Source organism: Brachyhypopomus gauderio, chromosome 2, assembly GCF_052324685.1.
Source record: "Brachyhypopomus gauderio isolate BG-103 chromosome 2, BGAUD_0.2, whole genome shotgun sequence".
Taxonomy (NCBI): domain Eukaryota; kingdom Metazoa; phylum Chordata; class Actinopteri; order Gymnotiformes; family Hypopomidae; genus Brachyhypopomus; species Brachyhypopomus gauderio.
In genome coordinates, this window is record NC_135212.1 from 6,390,240 (window position 1) to 6,415,964 (window position 25,725).

The 25,725-nt window shown below is 43.3% G+C and overlaps 1 protein-coding gene across 1 annotated transcript; it reads left to right on the top strand.

Annotated features, from left to right (window-relative positions):
- Window positions 1–252: 252 nt before the first annotated feature.
- rassf9 (Ras association domain family member 9) lies at window positions 253–6,518 on the top strand. The gene is made up of 2 exons (XM_076984638.1): window positions 253–490; window positions 4,035–6,518. The coding sequence occupies exons 1-2, from the start codon at window positions 444–446 to the stop codon at window positions 5,314–5,316; spliced, it is 1,329 nt and encodes a 442-aa protein (XP_076840753.1). The 5' UTR covers window positions 253–443; the 3' UTR covers window positions 5,317–6,518.
- The last annotated feature ends 19,207 nt before the right edge of the window (window positions 6,519–25,725 follow it).

Below are 25,725 nucleotides of genomic sequence, written 5' to 3' on the forward strand. Positions count from 1 at the left end.
GGGGGGGGGGGGGGGGGGGGGGGGGGGGGGAGTGTGACTGGTGGCTGGAAATATTAGAAACGTATTAATTTTACCCTTGCATTTATCTGGGGTAAATATCAGATCGTAAAATCATGTTTATTCTTTGCATCATTTAGTTGTCTAGTGCTCTTAGCAAAACTCTTAATTACAAATGCGTAATCCCGTTAAGCCTCAGTCAGCATCGCGCGCAGCTCCTCTTACAGGCTGCAGTGATGTCACCTCCCTCTGTCCGTGGGACGGGCCTGTACAAAGTACCTTACAGCTCTGGGTAATGAAAAAAGTTGAACTTTTCATACTGCAAGCACCGCTTGTAACACACCGCGACTTTTTCTAAAGGGAGATATATTCAGGCGCGCCTGTTTGCTTGTCCTTGAAAATGGATCAGAACTGATAACTGTCACATTGACGTTTTGAGACTTACGATGGCCCCATTCGGACGAAACTTTCTGAAGGCGCGATTGAAAAACAGGTAGCCCAGTTTTCCCACTGTTCTTACTTTCGTCGTTTTTACAACCTTTATAAAAAGGAAAAAGTAACATGTAATCAAAGTCGAATGTGAAAGGTTTCTTCTTAATGTTACTTAATTTCTAACTAATTTGAAACTATGTCATAACCGCTGGTTCGTGTTCGGAACACACACACACACAAAAGAAATTCCTTAGCTCTTGTAATTAGATCACCTCTATACAGTACTGTGTTCGAGTTTTATGGTCGCCCGGAGTCCAGTTACCAAGGTGCTGTTCAACTAACAGGGAAGCTAGTGCCCGGTGTGTGAGTGTGTGTGTGTGTGTGTGTGTGTGCGAGAGAGAGACACAGAGAAATGTTTTGACTACCAAAATGAATTTTAAAAATGTAATAAAAAGCAAATATCCCGCTTAGAGAACAGAGAATGTCTTAATATTCTGTCAATTAGGCTATAGGCTACTACTTTTGAGGCATATGATGATATTTTTATATCTTGAAAAAAGAAAAACAAATCACTAATATTCTGAATCTTTGTGCTGGGGGATCTTATATAATTGCCTTTGCAATTTTCTTAAGTGGAACTTTGATGTGCAAGTGGCTACAGGTGGAACTGTTGCTTTGACGAATCACACTGGGTTGTAACAGTAGCAAAATAAAAGCTCGCCCTGAGCGCCACGTTTGTGCTGTGCCACCACAGCTGAAGATCATCAGGCAAAGTTGTTTGCAATACTTTCAGGAGAAAATATCTTTGTTTATTGGGAGAAAGTCACATTATGTATACATGAGAGTTCACATATCTACTCCTGACTGATTTAAACTGTTATATGAAAAGGCATGATATGCAAATGCACTGCATCCTTTCATCTGAAAGAGAATTTGTGTTTTAAACTAACCTCGTGACTAGGTGTGCTGAAGCAGGCCACACAGACAGCCTGTAGGTGTTTGGCTTTTCTTTCATGTCACAGTATGACTGTCTCTAATGCCTCCAGCACTGTCATTATTTGGATTGTTCAGATGGGAAGGAGATCACAGGAAACTTAGGCTCCTGTCTCATCTGCCATCTCGTGGGCTTCATGAAGCTTGTTTCCTGCTTGGCGGGGCGTTCGGCTCACCACTGTACATGTTGTGCTACTGCTTCTGTTCCATAGACCTGCAGGAATACGCTCTTATTTTGTCTTCTTCTGTATTACACAGCTCCTTCTGCCATTAGGGTGTTAGTCATGTGTGCCAGCGTGCATCAGTGGTCATTTTACAAACAACGTGTCTCACGCTGTTACGACACTCCGTCATAACAATTACTTGATGCATAGTGTATGACAGTTAAATTACTTTGTTTTATTAGTCAATTAAAAATTACCCATGACCAAAGCACTGATGGATCTGCTGGTCGTGATGATCACCACTGCGTGATCTAGTGGTATCTTATTTCTTGTTGAAAAGAACTTCTCCCGTCAGAGGAAGGAGAGGACTGTTTTGTCTTCCCAAGGGTGCCAGTCTGGCAGAGAAGTCTCGGTAGCCATCAACAAGCCACGATGTTTATTCCTCCAAATCACTCATCCTCTGCAGATAAGAGACAGGAAACTTGGGAAAATTGTTTTGTGTTGATATCACTATAGTCAGAGTGCCCTGTCATTGAGGTTATATCTTATCAACCAAAGTAAACCTCACATATTCATGTTTAATGTACATTAGAGAAACATTATATTAAAGTGGGATAACTTTTTAGGGAATATTGCCTTTTCTTGTGACATGAATTATTTGCAAATATTGCAAGAGTGAAAATTCTGCACTTTTCCAAAATATTTCACACTGTTCATCACTATTCTTGAAATTCCAGAATGAGTCGTTCTTCTACACTATTCCAAAGTATTGCTTCAGTCTGAATTCACTCTGGATTCATAGTGCGTGAATTCAGTAACTATGCCAAGCCCGCAGGAATATCTAGGGTGTTGCTGTCATGCCAGAGTGTTTTAATAAGTGTTATAATAAAGACGATTTGGACATAACCCTCCTGGGTTTGAAGGTATAGCTCCTTTAGTTCGAGTTCAAATAAAACCCTCATTACTGTAGGAAAGGTCTTGGTGAGCTCAGCGTTGCTCTGGAGGAGGGCGTACGTGTGCGTTTGTTCTCCGTAGTGTCTGCTCTAATGGTCACTCACCTGCCTGTTGAGTCAGAATAGAAGACAGGAGGACACTGATCTACTCATTTCACTTTCACTCAGATTAACACCGACCCTGTACTGGGTGGAGTGGCTCTGAGGTGGAGCAGTTCTCCTCACCATCTCCACCATCTCACCAGTTGATCTGGTACTATGACCTGAAAGGCAAAACGTTTAAAAATCAGCCCAAACCCCAGGCCAGTTTTCCGTGTAAATGTCCACAGAGCGGTTTTCCACATAGCATCATTGCTATACGTGTCTGTTTGTTTTGATACTACAATGGCAATGGAATTCAGGTTTTTTCCATGGCCTCATGATACTCAGAGGCAGGAAGTGTGTAAAGGAAGCTGCTTCTGGCATGCACTGATTTTCCCACAAGGCAAACACAGGTGCTTCCATCCCCCTGCGTTCATTTCCTGTACAGGATCAGGGATTCAAAAAGCTAAACAGCATTTTGCAACAACAACACATCAGATCAGTTTTAATGGTTTAACTGAAGTGATTTCTGTTTAAAAGCTTAATACTGGACATTTGTATGAGCACGATGTCAGGGTGATGTCAAGAGTGCTGTGTTGATGGATTAAATACTTTAAGGAGATCCTTAACACAGTTATTCCTACATGCCTTTGTTGCCCACTACATTTCACATCAGACCAGCTCTCAGCACCAGCATTTGTCTTAGTTACCATGGGCAACGTCTTTGTGTACAGGTGATAAGTCAAGTTGTTTGCAAATAGATCAGGCATTTACTTGACGCAGGTGAAATCTAAGGATCTTCTAACCATTAACTGAGCACTTTCAGCCCTGCATACTTATTGCATTCCAGTGGGGTCACTTATCAAAGGCTTACACAATACACTTCTTGTGTGTTTTCTGTGCCCTGTGGTAGCAAAGATTCTGTTTTGCTGGACTGTAAATCTCAGCAAGTCAACAAGCAATTGCATAGCAGAGGGGTTTCAGTATGAAGACAAATAAAAGGAGAGAGGTTTCAGTATGAAGATAATAAAAGGAGAGAGGTTTCAATATGAAAGGTCAATTTTGAGATTTCTTGCTCCACTGGAAGTAATGTGTATGGTCCTAGATGGCTTAGCTGCTCATGCTGTAGTGTTGGAGAAAGTCTACATATAATATTCATTACAAACCTTGGATCAACTATATACAATAACTGAAATACCTTTCCACTACTAAATGGAAGTTGAGTTTGTGATAAATAATGTTTTGTACAGTGCAAACTATAGATAGATTTTCACAGTATAAATTTGTGTTTATTTCTTTATTCATTCATTCATTTCATTTGTTTGTTTGTCATGGGGCAATGTCATTAGTCACGAGTGTATACAGTTATACAGAAACACATATTCATGACCTGATCTCTGGCTTCCTGTTCCAGGTCAAAGGACACAGAGGAGACCCCTGGGAAAGAAATCCAGGTGCGTGTGTGTCAGGAGGAGAAGGTCGTCTGCGGTGTCACCAAGCACACCACCTGTGCTGATGTGGTTCAGGCTTTACTGGACGACCACAAGAACACACCAGAAAGTAAGAGGCTCCTATGTGGAGAGCCTAAAGAGTTCTGTCTCCTGGAACGCTGGAAGGGTTTTGAGAGGGCCCTGCCCCCTCTCACCCGCATCCTCCGACTATGGAATGCCTGGGGTGATGAGAGACCCTTTATTCAGTTCGTCTTGGTGAGGGCCAGTGAGTTTGTGCCCTCCTCCACGGGGGCAAGGAGAGCACTAAGGTCCCGGGTGGTGAAGTCGAAGAAATGGGAGCAGGGCCCTGCGCAGTACACCAAGAGCCTTGCTGTAGAGCGTCAGAAGAAGATGGTGAAGAAGGCCTTCCGCAAACTGGAGAAAATGCAGAAGGGAGAAACGTGTGAGGGCTTGGAGGAGGTTGACAAAATGGTGCAGCTCATCATCTCACAGGACCACACCATCCAGCAGCAGATCCAACACATGAGGGAGCTGGATCTGGAGATTGAGCATGTGGAGCACCATTTCAGGAGGAGTCCCATGACTGACTCTGGTGTGGCTGAGAGCACCAGCGGTCTGCTGGTCTCCGGGTCCCCGCCCCCAGCTGAGCAACAGCTGCAGGAGTATCTGTACGCCAGCAATGACATCACACAGCTGGAGCTGCAGGTGCGCAGGCATCAAGACCTCATCGATGAGCTGTCCAGAGACATTGACTTGGAGCTCAGAAGAAGCTCTTGGACCTTGGACTCTGGGGAGCTGGAGGGTGCAACTTCAGCAGGTCCTGTATTGGATCAGGAATCCATGTCTTCTGCCGAGGCTTTGGAGCTGGATGGCTTGCGTAAAGAACTGGATCTCAGCATGAGAACAGGACTATCACTCCATGCCCAAAGCCAGAACATGGAGAAAGAGCTACAGTGGAACAACACGTTGCTGCAGTCCAGGAACCAGGAGTACCAGTACCTCATGGCTCAGCTGAGCTCTCTCCAACTCGAGGACTGCTCTGAGCCAGCCAGCCCTGCACCCCAGTCCCTGAAGGGCTTGGGGAGGGTGGGTGTGTCCCAGCTGGTAGCAGGGAAGATTAGACAGAACCTGTCCCCTTCCGATGTCACAGACACAGACTCAGACACTGGCATTAGCTCCACACACAGTCAGGATTCACTGTCCCCGTGTGTGGACAGACCACTCCCCCTGGACACTGACGTCTAAGCTCGACTTTAAATAACTAGACATGTAACTCCTGTTTTAGGCAGCTTGATGAAGTGCTTAGTGAATTGAACTCTTATTCATCTGAAGTGCCATGCCCTGGACTTTAAGCTATCAGCTAAGATGAAATTCACATTTTAAAAGCACTACTCTGACTTCTCTGCTAAGATAGTGGAGGACTGTGACACTGCGAAATGTGAAACATTAATGGAAATATTAGCATTACTTCCTGTTTTTCTACCACACATTCACACCTACAAATCTGTTAACAGGATCAAGAATTCAAGCGTCCCCTGGAACTTTGCTCAATTCACTACTAATGCTGTAAAAATGTTACTGCAGGTCACTATCACTCCCACTTATCACTCCCAGAAATTAGACTCCATTTGACGAGAACTGGTCAGAATGCAATAAAAATCTCTCCAGCATGTTCATAATTTTAAACGTGGAGCTACTTATTGTTTTAAGGTAGCAGTGTTCTCTCTTTTGTTCCCATATACATCTACTCAGCAGAGCAGTCTCTTTGTTGGGATCTCATTGTTGGGATCTCTTCGTTAGGATGTCTTTGTTAGGATCTCTTCATTAGGATGTAATTGTTAGGATGTCTTCGTTAGGATATCTCTGGTCGGATCTCTTTGTTAGGATGTCTTTCTTAGGATCTCTTTGTTGGGATCTCGTCATTGGGATCTCTTTGTGATGATGTCTTTGTTGGGATCTCATTGTTGGGATCTCTTCGTTGGGATCTCTTCATTAGGATGTCATTGTTAGGATCTCTTCGTTGGGATCTCTTCGTTAGGAGTCATTTTTCCTCTCCACTACCATTGTACACCACATGCTTGACAAGTGAAAGTATAATTGTTTTATGTTAAAACAGACAACAGGACATTTATAGAACTGATTTACTGATTTGTCAGACATGCTTTAAACTGACGCTGCATTTCCACATTGTGTAGCCTATTTGATAAGCTATGATGTTGCCCAATAATCATATGTACACATAGTGTGATGAAATCCCTCATTTGTGATTGATTGAAAAAAGATTTTATTTATTACATACTATAAGTTTTATTTAAAATGACCTGCTGACACTCTATGAGGCACTGTATGTTAAAAATGCATACTCACATAAAAAAATTAAATTTATGTTCAAGTAAAATTTCCATCCATACATTTTTTTTCTTAATATATTTCCCAAATACAGAAATTCAATAAAATGTCATCAACATTCTTCCTTTTCAGAATGGTCTCTTCCTGCTACTGTAAAGTGAACAATACACACTGTCACAGTTTCTTGCTCTTAGTCACAGCTGACTTGAGTTGAAGAAAGAAACGAAATGCGCCCTGACTTAGACGCAACAAAGCCCTGCTCTTCAGGCGGGCCGGGTAAAGAGACATTTGAGCTCTTTTGCACAAAGTAATTGCCTCGTTTGCTTCATCTCCAAATGCGCGACAGGCCGAGGCAATCCGCTTAAAGTGCTGTTTCATTGTTCCTTAATGCAATCCTCTTCCCCCGCTGACCACACGAAGGGCCGCAACATGTTATTCAGTTAATGTGCAATATGACTCATCACTGTTATGCATGTTTCAAAGTGCCGTTTTTATGATGCAAATCGGGCTTGTGATTGTGCGGTAATCGTAAGAGCGTAAGAGGGTAGGGTTCTCCGCTCGGACCTCGCAGTCCTGAACGAATATTAATGCGAGTTCTATTCGTTGTGATGGTTTTGATTTTGGGGGTCGCACTGTGATAATTGCACTAATTCACGCCCCGTTGCGCGCTCCCGTCACCCATGCGGGCGCGAGAGATGTCTCGTCACCATGGCGACTTGTTTACCTCAGCTGTGCGTTCAGGGGGAACAGAGGCCTGCCGCTACTCAGTCATGTTGCAAAATGGTCGTAATTACCTTGCTGAAAACGGCAATTACGGCTTCTGTTTTTAATTCTTCTCTGCGATGTGGTGGCTTCTCGCTAACAATTATACAGGCCCAGTCCCATAAACAGTCATTTCAGATACAGTTACAGGCTGGCGTTAGCGCAGGAATGAAGAGACACGCAAACGCGTGCAATGAGAATTTGCGCAATGTACAAGTATTCGCGATAAGCGCGTTTGTTTAGAAGGCAGTCTTGTGGCATCCCTCGCAAGAAACTTTCGTTGGTCTTCACCAACATGAGATAAACCCAGACTTCATACCAAGATGTTTGATGTGGTTCTGCTGAGGTGACGTTGGATAAGGATCCGCGAGGTCAGGGCGCAGATGTGCGTGCTGCAACAGCAGAGCTGTGTCATCCTGCAGCCCTGCCCCACAGTACTCACAGCCCACACAACAGCAGCCAGACATACCACATCAGTAAATGTGTGTCAGTCGAATGCCTTTCGCCTGTCTTCTTCTGAGCACTAAACAAAAACAAAAAGTTTAGCGGCGAATCATTCCATCTGCTGATTTGAACGTTAAAATATCAGCTAATCAAAGTAAAGTGAATGAATTTTGCACGCGTCTACTTCAGTGTGCAGCAAAACAAATTTCCCCTGTCGTTCAAAAGCAATTCATTGCATATGCATGAGGTGTGAACACCACCAGGCTCTGAATACCACAAAAGCAATTCATCCGACAGCAACCCAATTTTCTTTGTTTGAACTTTATGATGAGGTGTTCAGAGCTATAATTATCTTTTAATACTCTTTATGAGCGGTAACGTTTTTAGAGACCTAGGTCATGTTGTGCAACTGGTCCCATTGCTACAAAGTGAATGAATGATTCTATTCAAGAACAATTCCGTTCAAATATAATTCCAGACTGTTCCATGACAGCCAACTACAGCACATCTGACCTAAAATGTGTGCATTATGTGCCCGTAATAAACCAGCTCTTCACCAGCTCTTCACCAGCTCTTATTTCTTGCAGAATTATTTCCCTCCCGTTTCTGTATAAACCCAAACAGACAGAGCTGTCTGGCACTCCAAGTCTGTCTGGCAGTAGTGTGGACATAAGTATGGATGTGTGATATCATGGAGACAAGGCCTTGGTGAAATTGAGCCTTAGCCAAACATCATACATAGAATTGTTAACAAAAGTGTATACATGTGCTCCAATTATGCTAATGTTCTCCTCCTCTCTGTTCACACAGGTATAATCTGGCCTGATATTTTAAAAATATATCACCCAAAATTCCTCTGGAAAAGACGTCACACCACTGCTCTCTTCTCTTCAGAAGAACATCGTTGCACATTTCTCCAAATAACAGGCCTGCGCTTTCTCCAAGCCCTTGATCTTTCTGCCTTCCCTGCACAACATCTCAAATTCAGCTTGATGCAGTGTCTTGTAAAGATCTGTCAGATGGCTTCTCTGTTGCCATGTACCAAGTCTCAGGTGGCACCGTGAAACCGTACAAAACGCAGGAAGTTCTACCCCTGCGTCCCCACAGCTGCCTGCCTAAAGAACACAGAGTCCACGCACTCCCCAGCATTCTTAGTCAATACCTTTCATAGTGTTCCCTCCACTCCAGAGCAAAAATTGCACTTGCAGAATTCATTGACATGTGAACTCCACACACACACACACACACACACACACACACACACACACGGTTCTTTCTTTTATTATGCACACCTCTTGGGTGGGCCAGCATCCATATCTCTTCTTCTTATTGTGATGTGGGGTCTCTTTTATGTCTGGCCTGTCCCTATTCCCATGTTCCAACTTTAGAAGGCGTTTATTATCACTGTTACCTGTGTTCCCTCTGCCGCAGGTGCTCATCAAAAAGCCTTTCATTACGGGCAAGCCAGCCTGCAGAAAGAAAGACAGAGAGAGGGAGAGAGGGCCATAAAGGGAGAGAGTCAGAGGGAGGGAAAGAGAGAGAGAGAGTATGGGTGGGGTTGGAGAGAGCAGCCAAAAGGCCCTGAGAGGTTTATTAAGCCGACAGCAGTGTCTCAGAGTGCTGAATATGCCCTCAAAGTAATGAGCCTTCCGCATGAGTGATCATCTTCCACAGTAAATCAGATCCATCGGGCCAGTGTGAGCTCTGAAGGTGCAGAGAGCGTTCCTCCTTCTTCCATCTCTTCCTCCGGTGTCCTACATGTGTGTCCTCCTGGGTAGCTTCTGCCATGAGTGTCTTCGTCACCACCTCGTGTCCTGTGTTTCCCAGCCACACCTGTCCTGCTGATCCCCTACGTCTCCAGCTGTCAGTATCTGCCTGTGCATGTGAACTCTGATTGCCGACTACTCTATGTGCTTTGAAACTGGGGCTAGTTAGAACGAAACACCAAACCTACCTAATTCCTCCAGATCTCTGTTGGAAAGAGATTGAGCTGATATCAGCTGAGAAGGGCAGGAAATGTGGAATAATGTTACTGTAATGTTATGTAGACAGAAGAAATCACACCTCATATGTACCCCAGCTCTTATTCTAAAGGCATTTTGACTAGATAACATGGTAAGCCACAGGGACAGCTATCAAAGTTACATTTCAGTGTGCAGTGCGGGGGATTATTTACTGCTGTTTGTACAACCTCGTGACAAGATCTGACGATTTTTATTTAAAAAAAAAACTTCAAAGTAAACACATTTTTCAAATTTTCTTTCTTGTTTGTTTTGTTTACTGTTTCTTTCACAAATATATAAATATATCTTTTACAAAAAAATTGTCACGATTAATCATTTAAAATCAGTGAACCAGTGAATTTATTCAGCAATGAAGAGTCAAGGGGATATGTTGGTCCTCAGACTTTTGCTGTGGAACAATGTCTGGTCATTTATTTCTTAGCCAGAAAGAAGGATAGTGGTCTAACATTGGAGAGTGACTCCAACAACACTGTGTGACTAAACATTTGTCTTAGATGTAGTTTTCTACGGAAAGGTTAGGATGTGTCCCCTCAGTCTTTTTTACTCAAGGTATGCAATCAAACATTAGAAATGGGAGAAAGACAGAGACATACGGACAAGGAGGGAGACAAATACATAAGAAGAGAGAGTGAGACGGATACATAAGAAGAGGGAGAGACACAGGAGGAGGAAGTGATGGAGGAGGATAGATGAACGGGGAGAGAGCAGCACAGAAAATGACATTCAAATACAAACCTGAAACAGAAACAATCACAAAATCAAACAAGTATAAGAGTGGCAGATGAAACCCTGCTGATGATCTCCATATTTGAGGCACTGATGAGTAAAACAAGGGCATGACTACAATCTCACAGCATCAGGATCAAAACACACTTCTCATGCGAAGTCCCTTGTGACATGTCCTTCACTGGGAGTCATCTCACGTGCAGAACCTTGTGGAGTGTGCTGCACTGGGGGATCATCTCACGTGAGGCCTATGTGCCTGTATGCTCACGTAGAAATGTTCACAGGCTGCAGATGACTAGCAGTAGTCTCCGCAGACGTGGGGTTTGAAGTGCAAAGCAATGAAGACCAAGCCTGGCTGCGTTAGATGACGGGAGAGGCTTTGATCACCCTCAACCACCACCCCCCAGCACTTCTCACCGCCGTTCTCTTCACCATGGTGGCGGCGACACTAATCTCAACACACTTCCTCACCAGCTTCAGTTTCCCTTTGAAGACCCCCAGCCTGTTTGGGAGATTAATCTGATTTCATGTTCATTTCCTGAGAGCCTCTCTCTCTCTCACCCCTAGCCTGCATCCACACCTTGTGCTTCACAAATCACCATAGCAACCAACTATTTGCCCTGTTCTGGAGCCCATGCATCTGATGAAAATGCAGGTGTTATGGGAGGTGTTGTTCCAAACTCAGAGCCCAGCATACTGCCTTCTGCTACTATTGCACAGCTAATAACTAGATCAGCTTTTGCTAAGATACAGGGAGTAGTTCCAACAACTAGGCATATGTCAAGTGAAGGTTTTGTTCAATTTATATGAGATTATTGTAAACACTCAAAAGGAACACCCAATCAATTGAAACAAAGAAGAACTTTCCAGTTTTAAGACACAAAACCCAGTTTGAACACATCGATCCCAGTTTGAAAACACACAAAACCCAATTTGAAGACAAAATGCAGTTTGAAGACATACATCCCAGATTTCAACAATGCCATCTGAAATTCAACTGAAATATAAATGACAATATGTATCATATCTAACATATTTCTCATTCATACTGTCTGACATTTACTAAAAGTGCAGTTCTGTGTGTTTCCTCATATTCAGGAGAATATGAGACAGGAATTACCCCATCTTAGGATGTGTGCCATTGATTGAAACCTTGGCAGTGTCCCTAATAGATAACAAAATCCAGGGTACCAAAATGTCTTGTGTCTTAACTTGCCCCATATTTGGGGTAACTTGATCCAGCTGATGGGGTAAGTTCAGCCATCAGAGTAAGTAGATACAGACTCTTGTATAAACCAAATTTACAAGTATAATTCCAAATATTGTTATAGCTTTTTGCAGTTGCTGAGACCCAATTTCTGAAACTATGTCTCCTTTTTCAAAACGTAACACAGAGCAGCCAAAACCACACAGACAACAGGCAAAACATCTCACACTTTAGGAAAAAACAAACACTTCACACTCTTCACACAAATATCAGATCAACAGCCTTTCCTGACAACTACACACTGATGTGACAAATGGACAACACTACTACTGTGTGTCATATATAACACTACTACTGTGTGTCATATATAACACTACTACTGTGTGTCATATATAAAACTACTACTGTGTGTCATATATATTTACAAATATGCAGGTTATTTCATGCCTAGAGACTCTGGCATTGGCATGGTGTCCTGTGATGTTCATTAGAGTATTGTTTGATGTATGAAATAGGCATAAAGTAGTCAATATTGTGTTGCACAGGACACTGGATTAAAGTATCAGTGAGAGTATTGAAGAGCGTACTTGGTGCATATTCATTGTGTGGTTGTTTCATACTGTCAGAGTTGTCACTATTGATTTTGCTGTATGCTGTTGTTTGCTCTAATCATGTTGAGGATGGTATCTGTTCTGGGTGGATACCTTTCTCCAGCAAGGTAGTCTAGTTCTGCAAAAACACAATATTAACATTTTACAGTAGTGGCATGAAGTAACTAAGTTACTGTACCTACTGATATGGTACTACAGTAGTACAGTGGTGTACACAGTTCAGTTCTGTGTGTTGGGCAGTATGGTATAGAGCACTGGTCGACTTATCTTTCCACATTTCTTAATGTCCAGATGATGCTACAGGTTAGCAGCACAGAGTAGGTGGGATACTTTGCCTCCAGAAAACTCAATCCATGGTCAACCAAAGTGCCTCTGATCCCATCGTCTCTGATCTCACCATCCTCTTCCTCATCATCTCTCTGCAGTATTGGACTTCACTGTTGTGCAAACCATGATATGCAACTTGTGGCCTCTTTAAATGGCTCAAGATGTGATTACTAAAGGTTTGTAAAAATGAAGACCTGTAAAGACTGGTTTAGGATAATTGGTAGGTGGGTGTGTTGCATGGCAGTGTCTTCCAAAAGAAACACATGGTTTTCAGTTTTGAATTGTGTGTCCAATGTAGGAGAATTTATTTAATGCTTTGTAAAAAGTGTGTTTTACAACTGCTAAATGAGTGTAAGGCAGAGAATAGTATCGGGGTTCATGAAATTCTGGGATTAAGAAACAGACATGGCAGTTTAAAACTGAATCAATATTAAAACTTTTATTTAAACATTTATGTTTCTGAAGAACATCCACAAATTGTTTGTTTATCACTTTCACTGTCGACATCCATCTGCATGTAATCTTATATAACACTTTTATGTTTTTATAACATTTTTAAATTAGACCTGCCTGGTAATGACAGCAATCAATCATGGAAAATTACAGACATTATTCACCATGCCATGCATGTCTGCTGCAGACAAATATGAGGTGTTGCTCCCCAGGGATGTGAAGACTCTCTCTGGTTTCCTTCTTTAATTCGTTATGTCACATGTCAGCTTTCCAGATCCAACACCTAGAATATGAAATATAATGTTAATGAAGCACTGTTAGGCTGCCACCATAGTGTAAGCATCAATATACCCGTATACCATATATCCGAGAGGGTCAAATGGAGCACCTTATGGCCAAAGATCTGCCCCAGTTTACCCCACAGCCACCATTTGGGGGAAAGTGTTTAGTCTAGTAACCCATATGCAGTATATAGGTCTCATTAAGGCCTATGTGTTATTAGACTGATATTTCTGGCATCGCGGGGCTCTTTCCTCCAGCTCTGTGCCCTGGCTGGGAGTGGTTTCCTCTGGGGAGCATGGCGAGGACTTCCTGCTGGAGTCTGGGAGGTGGAGATTTAGCTGCATCAGAGCAGACCCAGGTAATGTGCTGCTCTCTGTCTACATGACCGAACCAGAACTGAAATTCTTAGGATAAAGGGAATTACCCAGGATAAGAGAGTCTTAATGCATTTACGGTGCTGAAATCGATTTTGCTTTGACTAATACTACAAAAGAATACTTTGGCTAGACTGTCTTTACATCCTGGCACTTATCACTAAAATAGACACCCTGAGGTATAACTTCTCTCTGAATGCCCTGGGCTCTGTAATCAGAGGCTGCAATGTTCAGAACAGTTTGGGTAGAAATAATAAAGAGAAAATCTCCAGAAGCAGGTGGTTTTCTAAGCCTGTGAATTAGTGAAGCGTGCACAGGCAACACAGAGGATGGTGTGTAGAGGCTCTGTGAACACAGGACAAGAGACTGAAGGCAACAGTGTGGCAAGAACTGAGAACATCACTTACAGCACTTGTAATGAACTGAGAGTGGGATGTAGAAGTAGTTTTATTATGAGAAAAGCAAAACATGATTACCGGTACAAGTGTTTTAAACATCCGCACAGCAAAAGACATATGAAGAAGAAGAATCGCATTAGCTACTTTAAATCTGGTGTTGTAATGTAATTCACTTTAAATTCTGAATGAATATAAGTTTGATTTGACAGAATGCATGTATAAAATCCACTCCTTCAGACTTCGGTAAATCATTGCATCAGTGGAGAACAGGGTTTGGTCTTAGCTCATATGAGTCCTCTGTTCAGCCATAGTGGATCTGGTTTCATGCATTAAGTTCAGCCAAAGGTTCAACAGTTGAAATAGCAAGACATTTGGATGTCAGCTCCATGGAAGTGGAGCATATCTCGTAATGGTCTCATGGACCAGGGTAACACTGAAGCTGGGCAGTCCGTAACCCTATACCAGAGATGCACGTCACATCCCGGCAGCCCTGTTCTTCATGCATTTCTGTCAGGCAACCCTGAGGACGGGTCTGCTCTCCAGCGCTGAGTGCCATGACCACCATGTGTGGAGGAGCATTGTTGCGGAGTTCTGAATGGAGCGCTCACACCACTGAGCCGTGCATGTATTAGGTTTCAACTGGATGTGGAAGAACAGACATAAAAAGGCACCAGTTGGCATTAGGGTGGGAGGGAGCATTACAGCTAGCATGAAAGATCCAGCCGTGGAAGCTCAGTGACTGCAACGCATTCTAAGCATCAGGTTTGCATTAGCCCATAACACTCAGTCACTCAGGTGGGAAAGCCATAAACATCACAACCAAGAAACAAATGACCCCATCACTCCTCCATCCGTGACTCCACTTTTATCTGTGGAGGTAATGCCCACTCCTAACCACAATGCTGTTCTTCTGCAGAGGCGTGAGAAGCCCTAAAGCTATCAGACAGGTGAACTTAATCCACGCTGACAACAGTTTTGTCTGGTGCGTACCTGATCTATTGTAAATCAAGTTTTCCTGCATAGTTGCTATTTCGCAGGCTGAAAGGCCGTGAGTTCAACTTTTATACTTGTCCCTGAAATGGAGAAGCAGTAGAGAAAATTAAGTTAAAGTCTAATGCACCATTTCTCACTAATGCATCACTTATATCTTTATTGTTTTATTTATTTCCTTCCTTAACAAATGGGGAGGGGAGGCGGGGCAGGATGTCTGCAGAATGAGGTGTGGTCAGGGCAGGATGTCTGCAGGATGAGGTGTGGTCAGGGCAGGATGTCTGCAGGATGAGGTGTGGTCAGGGCAGGATGTCTGCAGGATGAGGTGTGGTCAGGGGCAGGATGTCTGCAGGATGAGGTGTGGTCAGGGCAGGATGTCTGCAGGATGAGGTGTGGTCAGGGGCAGGATGTCTGCAGGATGAGGTGTGGTCAGGGGCAGGATGTCTGCAGGATGAGGTGTGGTCAGGGGCAGGATGTCTGCAGGATGAGGTGTGGTCAGGGGCAGGATGTCTGCAGGATGAGGTGTGGTCAGGGCAGGATGTCTGCAGGATGAGGTGTGGTCAGGGCAGGATGTCTGCAGGATGAGGTGAGGTCAGGGCAGGATGTCTGCAGGATGAGGTGTGGTCAGGGCAGGATGTCTGCAGGATGAGGTGTGGTCAGGGCAGGATGTCTGCAGGATGAGGTGTGGTCGTGGTCAGGGCAGGATGTCTGCAGGATGAGGTGTGGTCAGGGGCAGGATGTCTGCAGGATGAGGTGTGGTCAGGGGCAGGATGTCTGCAGGATGAGGTGTGGTCAGGGCAGGATGTCTGCAGGATGAGGTGTGGTCAGGGCAGGATGTCTGCAGGATGAGGTGTGGTCAGGGGCAGGATGTCTGCAGGATGAGGTGTGGTCAGGGGCAGGATGTCTGCAGGATGAGGTGAGGTCAGGGCAGGATGTCTGCAGGATGAGGTGTGGTCAGGGGCAGGATGTCTGCAGGATGAGGTGTGGTCAGGGCAGGATGTCTGCAGGATGAGGTGTGGTCAGGGCAGGATGTCTGCAGGATGAGGTGTGGTCAGGGGCAGGATGTCTGCAGGATGAGGTGTGGTCAGGGGCAGGATGTCTGCAGGATGAGGTGAGGTCAGGGCAGGATGTCTGCAGGATGAGGTGTGGTCAGGGGCAGGATGTCTGCAGGATGAGGTGTGGTCAGGGCAGGATGTCTGCAGGATGAGGTGTGGTCAGGGGCTCCAAACTCTGACAAACACCACAGCTGACAGATCTCCCAGAGCTGTGTGAGGTTTTAGGGTAACCTTGGCAATGTGGAATCCACCAGGTCACATAAGAAGATGTGGAAGGTTTTAGATTGGCAGAAATGAGCTGAATTTCCAGCTAATGTTGCAGGTCCACTTCACACATCAAACCCCAGCTTCAAATCCCAGCTGTTGAGAAGGCAAAACACACCATAGTTTCCCTTAATCTGTAATTAAGGAAATCTGTAATCCGTTAGTGACCAGACAACCCTCTATTCAATCATTTGTTTGGATTCAACATAGCTTGTATTGTACCATTAAAGAAAACGCATAGCGCACATAACCTGTAGCAATTCCAGAACACAGTACACATGGAAATGTGAGTGTGATGTGCAGAAGCTCCAGTGTGCTTTCAATGTTGCTGAAAGTGGAAACAGTGGACACTTGGCACACTGCTGGGAAACGTGGGAGTTGAAGTCTTTCTGTCTGCCCCTAGCTCCCTCCCTTGCTTTCGTTGGCAGGCACTGGCTTTGATGTGCCTTTGTGCTGGATGGCAATGTCACTGGGGTTGTGGGGAACACCTGCTGGATTGCACATGGAGTTGGAACAGCGAGGAAAGGTCATGATCCTCCCTTCTGAGAGTGTGCCTGAACTAGCCTGCCTCTGTGTGTGTGTGTGTGTGTGTGTGTGTGTGTGTGTGTGTGTGTGTGTGTGTGTGTGTGTGTGTGTGTGTGTGTGTGTGTGTGTGTGTGTGTTTCTGTGTGTGTGTGTGTGTGTGTGTGTGTGTGAAAAAGGCAGTGCGCTTCCTGTGCATTGTGGATCTGCCCGAGTGCCCTGACCCCTCCCCTGTCCTCCCCTCCTGCTCCTACCTAGCAGGCAGCATTCGAGGGTGACAGCTTTCAGCCCAACAGGAAACTCCCTCTATTGTTCCTGCAGGGCGTCTCTGGCCTCAGTGGCCTGTGATAGTGTCAGTCCACTGAATGTTCCAGATGAGTTCCTCACACCTTCTAACCTCTCACTTCAACTCCTGAAATCAGACGAGCTCTCGAGACCCCCAAATCTCACTCTTCTCCTCCTGAAAAACCGACCGAACTGTTCTCTTTAAGTTGGTCTTAGCTAACGAGAGTCGCACTCTTTCTCTCACTATTTCCCCAATGCTCACTGAAAACATCTCTCAGTTTGTTTGAACAATTGATCAAACTCTTCCCTCATGCTCTTTATCCTCTACAGTGTAATCAGAATCAAGGCCTACACAGACCTGGTCTACACATGAACATCTAAATTTAAGTTGACACAGTTTTCTTACTGGCCTGAGTCAGGGGATTGCTCCTAGATCCAATTATCCCTATACTGGCCTTAGCGTTGGCTGTGGCTGTGGATCAACATTTAAGATAAATTCCCAGAGCGATTTGTTTGCACAAAGGAATAAACACTGCTAGATTACAGAGAGCATTTAACTCTATCTGTGCTGGAGATCAAATTGCTTCTCTAGTAACGAGGGAATGGTGTTTAACTGAGTTAGGAGTTATCCTGTTTGTCCTGTGTGTTTTCCTGTAATTAGCCATTAGGTTATTGTGATACCATCTTATTTTCTTCTGTGAAATGATATGCAAGTTTAAACAGAAAACAAATCTAGAAACATGCTGGTTTGGGTCATGTTGCATTGTTCTCAAAAAGAGAGCTACACAAATGTGGAATGAATAACTGATTCTATTCTGTTGTGGTTAGAATTGTTGTCTTGAATTATTGTCTAGAATTATTGTCTTTGTAAGGATTTACAATCAAACATCCCTTTGTGTTTTACCCAAATCAAAGTCATGCACAATAAACGCCGCTCTATTTACCCTGAATACATTCAGATTACATAACTCCATTACTACACGCCGCCACTCCACCTTTTACTGTAGCTGCCTGATTCATTTCATGTTGCACAGAACATTAGGTGCAAAAACCCACCAGAGTGAAGTCACAAAAGAATCTGACAGTAGTTATGACTGCAGGTCCAGTCTAGAGCAGCATCCTGTGTGGAGATCAAACCACTGCAGACTGGGAGAGCCTCTGTTTACACACTCTGGAAAGAAGAACTCTGTTCCTGCTTATCTTGGTCTTCAGATCCCCATCGTAGCGTATCACCACCCCCAGAACAGTGCAGAGGCGATTCTCTTTCACACAGATGCTCACAAACATTTGCAATAGCCATTAGGATGCTCACATGCATGTGCTAACCGATGCATATGCACACATGCATACACACACAAATGTGTGCACACTTTCATACACCCACTCTTGAGATTCATGCAGGCTTCCCAGAAGCCTTCACGCTTCATGGCTGTGACATCTTTCATGCAGTTCTGCTCATCCTAATTCCAGTCACTCATGCACCCTGAAGCCTTATTACACATAAACCAGGGACAGCTCACCTTTTCCCCCACAAGATGTGTGTAAGAGTCACATTAACACTCCCCCCCCCCCCACCCTCCCAAAACCACCCCCATAACATCTTCAACCGTAAGATTCTAACAACCTGTTTTGAAATGTTTTAACGTATGACTGATACTGAAATGGTATCCAGGAGGTTATACTACAGCTTATTAGGAACTTAAGAAAGCATCAAGGGTTTGGTAAGGGCCAAAGCAGCTTCACGGGGAGACACCCACGTCCACATATAACAACTAAAGTAAAAATGACCTTGACATAAAGCATCAGATATGACGGTATTTCCACAATGACTGGCTGCACTTCATCAATAGAGTAAAAATGGGTACATTATTCACATTTTCTATTAAGAAGACTTGACAGTTGTTCTTAATGACACCAAACCCTGGTAAATAAGGAACACATTGTTCCAGTTGTCACCTGTTGCCCAAGTATATTAAATGTGTAATTCAGGAAACCGTTAGGAGCTTTGATGCGATAAAGCAGGACGAGTATGCAGGGATATTCAGTGTCACTTTCTCCCTTTGCTTCATCAAACCTAAAATAAGCAACGTTGTGTTTATGCATTAGCCATACACACCAGGTTTATTAAATGAAGTCACTGGTCATTACAGCACCCATAGAGCATACAAAGAAAACAAGACTTCAGGGATGGATCTGCCCTTATGGTGAATCATGTCACGCTGGAGGACTAATAATTCATTTGGACTGAGCTGCCAAACTTCAGCTATGCTTTAGGAGACGTCCTGGGTTTGTGAAATTAGGAGCAGGTTGTGCTCGTGTGTGTCCACTGCATCTTGGATGTAGATGGATGCTATGAAATAACGTCATCGTACGAGTGATGAACGGTGTGTTGGTTTGGTGAGATAGCAGTTTTTAAACTGAGGGTTTGTCTGAGCAATGCCTGGTCTTGCATGAAATTATGAATAAGCAATGTGAGTGAGTACCAACAATAGCCTCTGTGTTGCAGTCAATCAATACGAGATGCCATCTGTTTTAAGAAAAGGGGAGAGTTGCATGGTAAATAATTCACAGATATGAGATGGTTTAATTTCTTTGTTTTTGTTTAGGGTGTACACATGGTGACAAATGGCTGGAATTAGAAAGGCTCTAATGAGATTGGGTGGCCAAGCATGGACTCGAAGGTCTTCAGCCAGCAGTTTCACAGCAGCCCACATAACACGCCAGTTCACTGAAGAATACGAGATGTAACTCAAATGTGATCCCTCGGTTAAATGCTCAGGTTGAAGGTACTGTATGTGTTTTTCAGAGTGAATAATTGCATTCTACGTTTGATACCATCTAAAGGTTCATTCCACTTTGTGTGTTTTGGTTATCAGGTCATATTGCAAAATTCCAACACTTTCATGTCAGTTTTTTTTCTGAAGAACATTCAGGAATCAGGAATAATGATCCTTGTAACTCAAACACACTGAAAGCAGCTTAAACCGTCTCAGCTGTGTCTCCTCTGTGCTTTATTAAAAGCTTGATCTTCACACCTAAACATGCTTCTGGTGTCTTCCTGCTGAGAGCAATGTATAATCCATACGCTGTCTTATCCATCCTGTGTCACAAGAGAATTATGTGTAATCCATAACATATTAAGAACCTGGTCTTTCTTGTCTGCAGTTCAAGCTGTTTGAGAGGTCAGAGTGTGTCGTGTGTTCCCAGCGAGTGCTGACCTCTCTGGGTCTCTGACTCTGACACCAGCCCCTGTTGTAAGCACACACTCTAACAGCAATTTACACGTTCACCAGCAGAAGAGCAGCAGACATCTCACCACTCTCTTAAAAGAACAATCTTCATGATGCCTAAGAAATGACATTGACCGCTGTTTCACTATTATCTTCAACCCACAAGCATGTGGCCCAACAAACAATATCCAATAACAGCACAATTACATTTGAGGAGCAGTGTGGACTCGTATCCTCCAGACACAATGATGATCCCGACCGAGAGGTACAGCAGTAGAACATTTACGGCTTAATCGTGGTGCTGGTGGACTGCCCAGGCCTGTTGTTCAGACGCTAATAACCCCTCCAGCAGAGTCCAGCCCTCAGTGCGCTGCCATTATCCAACTGATAAACATATTTTACATTTTCAAAAGGGCAAAGACAGTTCAGGTCATTTCATTTTAGCCAACTCACATTACAGTTAGTAAATCTTACATCTACAACCTCGTTATGGGATTTGGAGGTATGGGACATGATTCAAAAAGACAGTAAGGATTCAAACAAGATTTCATCCATATTCTGTAAATGGGTGTAAATGTTTGGATGGTTTTGCTGCTAACAGGCAAGTAATGGGAGTCTTCACAACCGACCAGTTACCAGAACATTACATTCTACAGTAAGAGTTTCATTGTGAAACCCCAGGACCTGGCACATTTGAACCACGTCCCTCGTACCTACACTCCATGACCTCTTAAATAGGGGCACCAGTATGGAACTTTTTTAGTGTCACCAGAACCTGAACCTGAAATCATTATTACTTGAAAAAACTGTCTGTAAAATCCATTCAGGTATGCAAAAATTGAAGTAAAAATTCAGGTTCAGGTCGAAATTCAGGTTCGGGTCGCAATTCAGGTTCAGGTCGAAATTCAGTTTTGGGTCAAAATTCAGGTTCGGGTCGAAATTCAGGTTCAGGTCGAAATCCAGGTTCAGGTTGAAATTCGAGTCGGGAATGCATGGATACTTAGGATGAGCAAACAAACTCCGAGCTAATCGAACTGCATCTGGCCAATCACAAAACATATCAGAGGTCATTGGGAGGCATGTTTTTCTGATAAATTTCCTGTAAGGGTGCGGTCCCTGTTTGGTGTGTAAGTACCATGTAAGCAGCACAAAAGTGACCACTGTGCCACCCAGAAATGGCACCTTGTGGCAGCTGCCACATAATCGTGGCACTTTGTGTGGTCTCCGTTGTCCAGAAACGCCGCCTGCCTCTGCTGACAGACATCTAAAGAGTCTTGGGTGACTCTGACTATCGGCCACTCGCTTAAATCATCCCGACGAGCTCTGAATCGCATTTGTTGCAATGAAGATGGTTCATAACTTTTGTTTGAAAATTATGTTGAGTGAAAGATACTAGCCGACATCCAGCTAGACAGCTCTATATTACTAGTTCAGAATACTGTTTAGCGATAACGTCGAATTAAGATTATAGGAGGGTACGTGAATCTACAGTGGTAGACCGTTAACAATAGCACTAAATTTAAAGGGTTTATTATTATAGATGTATGGTTATCAGTGAATGTTCCTCCACGCCATCAGCGTAATTTAAACCTCTGCGAGCGAGTGGCATCGCATTTAGTATTTGTGCAATTTGTAGTATATTGAGCTTTGTATTGGTTTCGATTGTCAGCCGCTGTTATGACCCCACGATGTCATGGGTCTAGGTTTGGGGTGTGGGGTAGTAGCATGTACATAGTGGACAAGATGGAATTAAATAAGAACGCAAAAACCAGATGGATACGTAAAAAGAACTCTTTATTGCAGAGTGGTAATGAGTAGAAGAGCCTTTTCTACGCAGCAAAACACTGCTGCATACCTGAATGGATTTTACAGACTGTTTTTTCAAGTAATAATGATTTCAGGTTCAGGTTCTGGTGACACTAAAAAAGCTCCATACACCAGTCATCTTTCTGTTTCTGTCTGTAGGACCATGGTGGACAGGATAGCAGTAGCGTGCCACCGATCAAACTCAAAGCCCCGTCACAGGCGTGTTTAACCAGTCCAAGTTTGTCTGGTACAGCAGTGTCTCCTTATGTGTCAGTGACATTGCTGGGTTGAGAACAGTCGGCCATGCAAACACACCCATCCATTAGCAGGCCTGTCACCTGACACAGATACTGATTAAAGGTTAGAGGATGTGAAACACGCAGTGTGCTTGGCTACAGATGGGTTGGACTCACCGTATAAAACGTGTTTATAATTAAATGGTGTCATTGATAAATTTTTAGTTATCAATTTCAAATATGTCTAATTTCTCATTTTAAAAATGCACATAACTAGTATAGTTAAAGGTTCAGTAGTGTTCCCTAAAATGGGGCATTAAGTGTGCTGTATAAAAACTGTCTTACAGACAACATACTGTCTCACAGACAACGTACTGTCTCACAGACAACGTACTGTCTTACAGACAACATACTGTCTCACAGACAACGTACTGTCTCACAGACAACGTACTGTCTCACAGACAAAGTACTGTCTTACAGACAACATACTGTCTCACAGACAACATACTGTCTCACAGACAAATAGTCTCATAGAGACTCTTCAGATTCTTCATGCTTGATAACACTGTACAAAACACTTAATATAATCAACATTGTAGATTCTAATTAAGATTGAAGGCTAAATAGTCTAGAACAAACATTTCTGTATGACTCATTTAGTCTAAAGTCTAAATTAAGAACAAATAACATGCATGTCTAAGCCAAATGGAGTGAAATGTTCAGGCGTACTGGTCTGCACACCTGGATCCTGCTGGCTGTCTTCAGTCGTGCATTTTGAGAGATTTAAAATGTTCTGCACAACACTGTCCATTTGAAGCAGTGCACTCTGTTTGGGTCTTAATAGCAATTACATCCTGTGTGATTGAAGAGATTAGGTTCATTAAAGGACACAGCTGTGAGTTATGAGAGACGTTGCTGTTAATTCAGGGTAATATTGGCAGCGTCCTAAAGGGAGTGGAGTGAGGTGTGTGTTGTGATTGTAGTAATTTTCCAATCATGTGAGGAAGACACATACATTGACTTGCTAATCTGTGATAGAAGCATTCTCTGCCTCTTTCTTCCATTTAATCTTCTGCATTACAAACACGGGAGTCACATGTCTATTCATTCTAACTATCATATAAAACTTTGAAATATTTCCTTAATGATATGTTCCAAGTGAAGAAGAGAAATCAATTTTATAACATTCTAGGTAACTGCATTTCCAGTAATAGTCATTCCTATCGATTCCTGCTGCAATTTACCAGTCTAGTCTTACGGTATAAATATAAATCACATACATACACAGCTGAATTATTATCAGAATGTAAAAGACATACCAAATAAATACGATTCTGCCTGTATTAAATGGGCTCTGGGGTTTTACAAGCACGATGGTACCTTTGTTTCCAGGAGTTGCGCTTGTGAGGTTTCTAAAGAGCGTCTCAGTGCTTCAGTAATAAGGCAGACCAGGGTGATGGCAGACAGCAGGGGCTTTCTGTTGTTGAGTTTGCTTTCATTATCAACCTCAATAAGACTTGAGTGATTTCCAAAGGGCCGGTGAAAACACTTCATAAACCCATAAATCTGTGGGAATCTGACTTCACACTCCCTCAGATCTTCCATCACTGTCAGTGCATCTCACCCTTGGAAAGAGACCAGCGCTGTGATTCTCTTCCATAATGCACTGACACTTCGAGAAAGACGTGCGGTGGGCTCCTGTTTGATAATGCACCACGTCAAATAACGTGCCTCATCTCCTGTCCTCCATGTTTGAAGTCTCTCTCAGCTGCACGGATGCGCTACACAGGGAGCATAAAGGACGGAGAATGGTAATAAAACAATCACAGACTAGGAATACAGCACCCTGATCGAGGCATTTTATACAATTAGTTTTTTTCTTGATTTCCTTGTTATTGACTGATCGGAAAATATGTGGTGTCACAGCTCAAATAACCTTAAAGTTTTTTTTTACACATGTAAAGATTGTATTACCATTATACTAGTGTTAACAGTTATTGTATTGTATTGCAATTTATCCTGTACATCTTATGTTCTTTCAGGGCCTATGCTGAGAATTTAATTACATATTCACTGATGCAAGCAATGCAAAGGTATCTGCTTCCTTACCTGGTGTTTCAAAACACAACATACAGGCCACTGCAGTGCTGAAGAGCAGCTTGTCCTGGGGGTTAGGAGTTAGGGGTTAGGGGATAGGGGATAGAGGATAGGGGTTAGGGGTTAGGGTTGGGCTAGAATTAGGGGTTAGGGTTAGGGGATAGGGATTAGGGCTAGTGTTAGGCTTAGGAGTTTGGTTTTATGGGTAGTGTTAGTGTTATGGTTGGGTTGGGAGTTAGGGTTATGGTTGGATTTTGGATTAAGGTTTTAGGGTTAGGGTTAGGGTTAAGATTGGGTTTAGGAGTTAGGGTTGATCAGGAGCTGGAGGTTGGAATGAAGCTGCATTTGCCCCACGTGGCTCTTCGGTAAACACTCGGGTGTGCTGTTATCCCCACTCACACTACTGGGGATTTGTGGGTGGAGTGGAGCAGAGGTAATTGGTTGGATATAGCTTCAGTTTAATGGTGTGGATTCTCAAGATGCCCTAATTTCCATCTTTTAGATTTTCTTTTACATTGTTAAATAAACAAAGTGCAAATTCCAATGGGCCTAGCACAAACAAAAATAAACAAACAAACAAAAATAAAAAAGTTTTAATATTGTTTATTCAGGTAACACCAAAGCTTCAATTTTAATTTTGGGCTGGTCAGTGTTTGTGGTTAATAAGAGCACAGGCCAGCAGAGGAAATGTTCTATATAGCTGAGGTGGTTGGTGGGTATGGGAATGGGTGTGGGGATGGGGATAGTTGTGGGGGTGAGTGTGGGTGTGGGTGTGGGGATGAGTGTGGGTGTGGGCATAAGTATTAGTCACTGGAGATTGTGGTGTCAACACAAGGTCGTGAGAAGAACTGCAGATCACAGGCTACCTTGCTGGGTATTTGCTCAGGGTGGTGATGAACTTTACTGTACCAGGCTACAAAAATAAATACATGAAATACAGTATAATGTGTTTTACTCTACAAGCTGCATACATTCTGATGCTGCAATTAATTGTTGTGAAATCAAGAACATAATAATAGAATATAATAAAAATATTGGAAATATGGAAAAATATACAACATTCAGCTGGCATTAGCATTTCACTGAAAGGCTATAAGTCCAGGTTAGTAACATCAAAAGAACATTTCCCCCAGACGAGCACATGTGACACCAGAACAATCTTTAATGATACCAGTGAATGATACAGATACATTTTTTCCAAGATCGCTGGAG

Excerpts from the sequence above, each read along its gene's own strand:
- rassf9 (XM_076984638.1), top strand. The coding sequence starts at position 444 with ATGGCCCCATTCGGACGAAACTTTCTGAAGGCGCGATTGAAAAACAG. Across the intron at positions 491-4,034 it reads AAGGCGCGATTGAAAAACAG|GTCAAAGGACACAGAGGAGA; the intron begins GTAGCCCAGTTT and ends TTCCTGTTCCAG.